Source organism: Helianthus annuus, chromosome 10 (assembly GCF_002127325.2).
Source record: "Helianthus annuus cultivar XRQ/B chromosome 10, HanXRQr2.0-SUNRISE, whole genome shotgun sequence".
In the NCBI taxonomy this organism is placed as follows: domain Eukaryota; kingdom Viridiplantae; phylum Streptophyta; class Magnoliopsida; order Asterales; family Asteraceae; genus Helianthus; species Helianthus annuus.
The window spans coordinates 113,698,463-113,704,980 of NC_035442.2; the positions used below are offsets into that span (position 1 = coordinate 113,698,463).

General features: G+C 37.4%; 1 protein-coding gene across 2 annotated transcripts; it reads left to right on the forward strand.

The window, feature by feature from the left end:
• Positions 1-3,287: 3,287 nt before the first annotated feature.
• Positions 3,288-6,172, forward strand: LOC110884742 (RNA demethylase ALKBH9B). Of its 2 annotated transcripts, none has more exons than XM_022132455.2 (6): positions 3,288-3,578; positions 4,051-4,536; positions 4,955-5,040; positions 5,129-5,439; positions 5,540-5,611; positions 5,689-6,172. In XM_022132455.2, exons 1-6 carry the CDS (start codon positions 3,401-3,403, stop codon positions 5,759-5,761), a joined length of 1,206 nt encoding a protein of 401 aa, XP_021988147.1. In that variant the 5' UTR covers positions 3,288-3,400; the 3' UTR covers positions 5,762-6,172. The 2 variants fall into 2 exon arrangements, with proteins under 2 accessions (XP_021988147.1, XP_021988146.1); XM_022132454.2 differs by having other exon boundaries at positions 3,290-3,578; positions 5,702-6,172.
• The last annotated feature ends 346 nt before the right edge of the window (positions 6,173-6,518 follow it).

Here is a 6,518-nt window from a genome sequence, read left to right on the forward strand (position 1 = left end):
TGGGAAACTGGCCATCATCTGGGTCATCATCTAGGACATAGGGTTGAAACCTTGGAGGCTTCCGGATGTGATCGGGCAGCTAACTCCAAGGGGGGTGCTCATTACCGCACTCCGTGCTAATGGAAGCACTGACAGGGCTTGTTCCCACGAAGTGGAGGTGGAGGCTGGAAAGCTTGATACTGGGAATGTAGGAGCTGATCTAAAGTCAGCTCATGGCCCAGAGGAGCACCACTTGTAACTGGTTGGGATGAAAAGAAGGGATATGCTGTAGGATTTGTCATGGTGGATAAATATGGAACGGGGTTTGAAGGATTACTGGGGCCAGCCTCATTCCTGGTTGTAAAAAGTGGAATGGGATGTCCGGGAGACAGTGTTGGTTCAGGTTCATCGTAGTCTAGACGAAATCCTCACTCCCTTGTCTTTTTCTTTGTTCACATACTGGTTGAGGAGGGTCCTCAACTCAAGAAAATTATTAGCAACTCCCTCGGGGGTGAGTTCAATACGTGTGGGGGTGTCCGTGACACCGACGTTAGGGGAAGGAACTCCAGATCTAGAAGGAGTTGGAGTGTTAAAGGTGAGAAACTCGGGTGTGCTCCCCGGAGTTGAAAAAGAAGCTGGGATAGCCACATGGGCTTGACTACTACCCGGAGTTGAAGTGTTTGGTACCTGGTTCGCTTCACCTGGGGATCCACTTTCAGACATAACAACTTTGAGAGAGAAGAGCTACACTACTAGGTCTTTTTGAGGAGAAATAGCGGCGTAGCCCCACGGTGGGCGCCAACTTGTTGAGACAACAAAATATAGACCGAGGATAGTAGCAAGGGTGGTTAGGCAGAAGGGTTAAAGGGTTTAACCTTACCTAACGCAGGTCGTGGGGTCCCCCCACGTTTGCAAGACGTGGAAGGAGGTTCATTAGTTTATGTTTCTTGTTTGAAGATCCAATTCTGAAGTGTTATTCAGAAAAGGATTGAGGAACAAAAAGAATAAGCGTAATGTGAATGTGAGTGAGGGACACTTTGAGTGAAGTGAATGTACGATATGAAGGACCAGAGTTTGAGAGAACAAATCTGATCTGAGATGTCTTTGTTAATGAATGAAGTGTCATTATATAGGAGAAGACATATCCCAAAGGAGTATTCATTTGATTAGTGAACCAGCTTGCAGTGAGGGGCTTACCCTTTCGGGGGTTGAAGCCTTTTGACCCCCGGATAATAGCATGTATTCTGTGGACCTGCATTGCTTTTACGGCTGTGGTTGGTGAGACTGTTTGGGGATGTGACTTGTTCACTGTTCCCGTGTTACTTTACTCCATCTCCTCAGCTTTTTCAAACGTTGAACCTTTTAACCTTTTAGGTGTTTACATACTTGGTCATTTTATTTGGTCTCGGGCTACCCCCGTCATCAACTATATAAATTGATATTACATAATAAGGTTCCTACTAAAGGGATTTGATTACTTACAAAACAAAGATGTAATGAGATTTATCTCCAAAGCATATTAGCCATGGCTTGCGGGTTGCTGTGATCCAAAGGGCTCCTGAGCCCACCACCTGATGATCCAATATAAATAGTAGATTGCTTTTAGTGCCTGTAATGAAAATTATAACATTTCAATCACACACACAAAAACCTAAGAATAAAAAAACATTAATCAAAACTCAAACCACCACCTATTAAAGTTCAGTTTGATGTGGTTGTGATAGTAAATATAGCTGAATAAGACAGTTACAACCTGGATTTTATTTGAAATTTTAAAAACAAACCTGTGTGTGAAATATGTTGTCCAATACAGAGAATCGGAATAAGCCTCACAAGTTCTCTCAAGTTTCTACTACCCAAAATGGAATCAATGTGTTACCTTAATTGTGTCCCCTGTTCAAATATCGTTTATCTTAAATAGTAATAGAACAATATTTGATATTCAATTGCAATTATTAATGCCAATGATCTCTAGATCAAGTGGTGGAGGGCTTGCATTTCTCTTGAGAGATGCAAATTCGACTCCCACTTGGTGCAGAGTGAGGCATTGGTGGGCAATGATGGGAAACCCAGGGAAACCTGGGTTGGATCCTTGAGCCAAACGGGTTTTACCGGTAATTTCACCGTCGTGCCTACGGGCGGGTAGGTTACCGGGTTTTCCCCGGAATTGGTGGTGGACTCGGGTTACTCTCGGAGTACTCCGTTTGTCCAGTGGGTGCCCCGAGAGTGCTCGGGATTGAGTTTGTTGGCCGTTCAAAAAAAAAAAATTGCAATTATTAATAGGATATAAAGTTTTATAAAATGCAAAACCTCCAACATTTGAAGAGTTTAACCTTACTCACTGAAGGCACACTCTTTCACGGCTGAAATTTCTTTTATTCCACTAAAATGACAACATTTAGTTAGCTAATTAATTACAATTAGAAATTTATTTATATACCCTTATTAATTACATTAGATAGACATATTAAATGAAGTAAAATGAAAAACATTTCTATTAGTTTAAAACTTATTATTTTTATTCTTACAAAATTTTTCTTCTTATTTGAACCTAGCGATATATATATATAAATTCCGCCAACGTTTGGGAGTGAGGGTTTAAAGCAGAGGATATGTTTTGTTGGGATATTTAAAATTTAAAGTTTAAAAGTATTTTTTATATCTCAGATATTTTAACTCGATATTTAAATATACTTATTATATGTTTTTATATTTAAAAAGGGCCAACAACACTCGTAAAGTAATAATTAAAGGAATAATGGATTTTAATAATCCCAACCATTAGCCGTTGGCCGATAACGGTTCCAACTTCAAAAATAACCAGTGGTGGTCTCACATTTTCACATATTGTAAACTAATAGACCTTTACTAAACCGAAAAAGATAAGAAGACAAAAAGAAATTAAGGTTATGTTAGTAAAGGTCCCTTAGTTTACAATATGTGAAAATGTGGGACTACCACTGGTTATTTTTGAAGTTGAAACCGTTGCTGGCCAACGGCTAATAGTTTGGATTATTAAAATACATTATTCCATAATTAAAATATCTTAATATCATAAACTAATATTTTTTATTTATTATAAACGATTATGCTTAGTTTGTTATTTTTCTATACTGTTTATCTGGATGGATATCATAGATGTTTAAATATGTACCTTTCAAAAAAAAAAAAAAAAAAGAATTAGATATTTAACTATGTCACAGGATTGTTATAGAAATATTTAGATTTCCTAAATTTGGCCTTAAAGCAAGGGTAAAGTCGGCATAGTAAAAGAATAGGGGTTAATATAGTCAAAACACAGCAATACTGACACATTCATTAGATCTTCAAGTCCTAGACACTTCTGTTCGAGTTCTTCAATCTTTTATTAGGGTTTTCACCTCTTCGCCCAAATCGGAAGATTTTTACTCCGCACCGGAACATGAACGGAATACATCCCGGCGTGAAGGTACTGAAGCCGGAAGAGATGAGTGCGAAAGAAGATTGGTTGTCAATTGTTAAGGGATTCGAACGTGAAGAAGTCGATGAATTATTGTCTCAAACGTTTTGCGGCCACTGCGAGCGTCTTCTTCATGACCGTGTTCTGTCCATAGCTAACAGTAAGATTTTAATATATCTTTTAATTAAGTTTAAGTGTGTGTTTGTGTTAATTACATTTATAGGAGTTTATTTAATTTGAGTTTTAATGGATTGTAATTTGTTATCCCAATCCCTAAAAAAGGTTTTTGACTTTTAGAAGTCAAGAGTACTTCAATGTTGTTATGGATGTAGTTTGGCATGTTTACCTACTTACCAAAGTGGTGCGTTTTCTGGTTTTTTTTTTTTTTTTTTTTTTTTTTTTTTTTTTTTTTTTTTTTTTTAAAGTTTTGTAAGGTGGGCTTTCGTAAGTTGTGAATGATGGATAATACATTCAAGAATAATCTAGATCATTTATAAACTAAAAAATAACAACAAAGTGCTGCACACTGATTTTAAATATAGTTTGCTATTTGTAAAACCATGTTTTTTCTTTAGCTTTAAAAGTACTTCAAAGTGGATGTACTTATTGTCTGTTCTTCTTTTATTATGCAGGAAAACGCGCGAAGAAATTGTCAATATCGAGTGTGGATTCTACTCAATCTGACGATATTCCGGATGGATGTTTAGAATCTTGTATACAAGTATCTTTGAACAATAACGGGTCTTTTAAATCTCCCGGAAACATTCACTCAGGAAGTCCGAAAAGCTATGTTGACAAGATATCCCCAGCGTTAATGGACTACAAGGGCGTAACGTCATTAAGTCTATCAAGATCCGGTACATCGCTTGAAAATGGAATGCATGAAAATTCTCCCCGAGAAAATGAATTGCAGGCTGAGGAACAGAAGGAGAGGTTAAGGTTTCTCAATGTTGGAAGAAAGACCAACTTTACACACTTTGAGAGGGTTAACGGGAAGAACATAAATGTGGTTCAAGGGCTTGAGCTACACACTCAAGTCTTCAGTGATGAGGAGCAAAAGAAGATTGTTGAGTCCGTGTATGAATTTCAACGCATGGGCCAAAAGGGGCGACTTAGAGGTTTGTATTCTTTAACGGTAGAAAAATGGGTGGGTTGGTTAACGGGTCCAGACGAGATACTTTTTCATCCAAGATTAATGTGTGTCGAATATGACCACAAAAACTACATTATCTCAACCAAAACATGTTTTTGAAATAGAAGAATTTAGGAGGTTTGTTGCATTAATAAATCAGTTTTTGCTTACTTCTGTTCGGATTAATCTGTCTTCTTTTATTCGGTTTTTTTTTTTTTTTTTTAATTTACTTTCTCTTAGAGATAAAAAAAACCTAAGTCAGTCAATTCACAAAAACAAAGGTAAAAATTGCCTTCTATATTTTTTATTTTTCTTACACATAGAAATTGTATATATTATAAACACCTAGTGCCAAACCCTAGAACCGACTCATTTCCTGTACTAATAATGATGAAATTTTATAGAGCGGACATACACAGAACCTTCAAAGTGGATGCGGGGAAAAGGGCGTATTACAATTCAATTTGGCTGTTGCTATAATTATGCAGTGGTATGTATACATTTCATCACTCTTTATATTTCCTATTTTTGTGTCCACATTACAGGGTTTTGTATTGACTTTTTGTCAAATTCTCCAGGATAAAAATGGGAACCCTCCAGGCATAATTAGAGACGAAGAAGTCGATCCCCTACCTCCGGTATTCATAGATATGATCAAAAGGTTGGTGAGGTGGCACGTTCTACCTCCAACATGTGTCCCTAATAGCTGCATCGTGAATATATACGAAGAAGGGGATTGCATTCCTCCACATATTGATCATCATGACTTTCTCAGACCATTTTGCACCATTTCGTTTTTGACCCAATGCAATATACTATTTGGTTCAAATCTCAAGATTATCGGCCCTGGAGAGTTTGCAGGCCCGTTTTCCATACCTTTACCTATCGGGTATGAAGTTATACTTCCTCGGTACTTTTAGTTTTTGATTACATGTATATAAAACAAATGCTGAATTTGATGGTTGAATTTTCGAACGTGCATAATGCAGGTCAGTACTCGTGTTAAAGGGTAACGGAGCTGATGTCGCCAAACATTGCGTTCCAGCAGTACCAGCCAAAAGGTATGATCTCGATTTTCAAATGACCATTGCCATGTATAAGTATTCAATTCATCATTAAATTTGTATCTTGATTTCAGTGTTCTGTTGCAGAATTTCTATCACTTTCAGGAAAATGGACGAGAGCAAGATTCCTTACAGTTACTCACCTGATCCCGAGCTACGGGGTGTGTCGCCTTTGACCATAACACCACTCAAATCACAATCACAACAAAAGGAGATCAACGCTAAAGAAACATCTCATGTTTCGGTTCCTGTTCGGGTTGTTTCAAAACAAAGCAAGCCGTCTCTCTTTAATGGAGAAGATGATTTCCCACCACTGGGAGCTGCAGTTGGAAGCCGGCATTCGGGTCATAAGAAGAATGTTTCCAAGGCTTAATGTTTGTGTCTATAAGCTGCTGGCAAATTTCCTTGGGTTTTAATTGGTATTCGATTGGACCTTAATTTCATGGTTATTTGTTATGATTTTTTGTTGTACATCAGATTAATAATCATTTGATGAAAAATAACCTTTGTATGAATTAATGAAGTATAGTGGACAATAAAATAGCTATTTATGAATTATATTGTATTATTGTTTTGTTTTTGAATAACAATTTTGCAATATAGATATTTATATGAGAATTGGGTATGTATTTAGTGCACAATAATATAATGTGTCAGAAAGTGATGATAAATGATGTACATCATAGTCGGTTTTGAGTTGATTGTAGTTTGCTTATCTAAGGGTGTTCGGTATCGTTGCGGTGAACTATTCGGGAATTGGTCTTCACCGATCGGTTGCTGGCTCCAATTCAGTGAGCGGGGAAGGGGTTAATCGGTGTATACTCACCGATGCGGGAAGAGGAGAGAGGGGGGTTTTAATGGTGGGTCCCAACCTCTTTTAACCAATCACATTTTTTTTAAATTC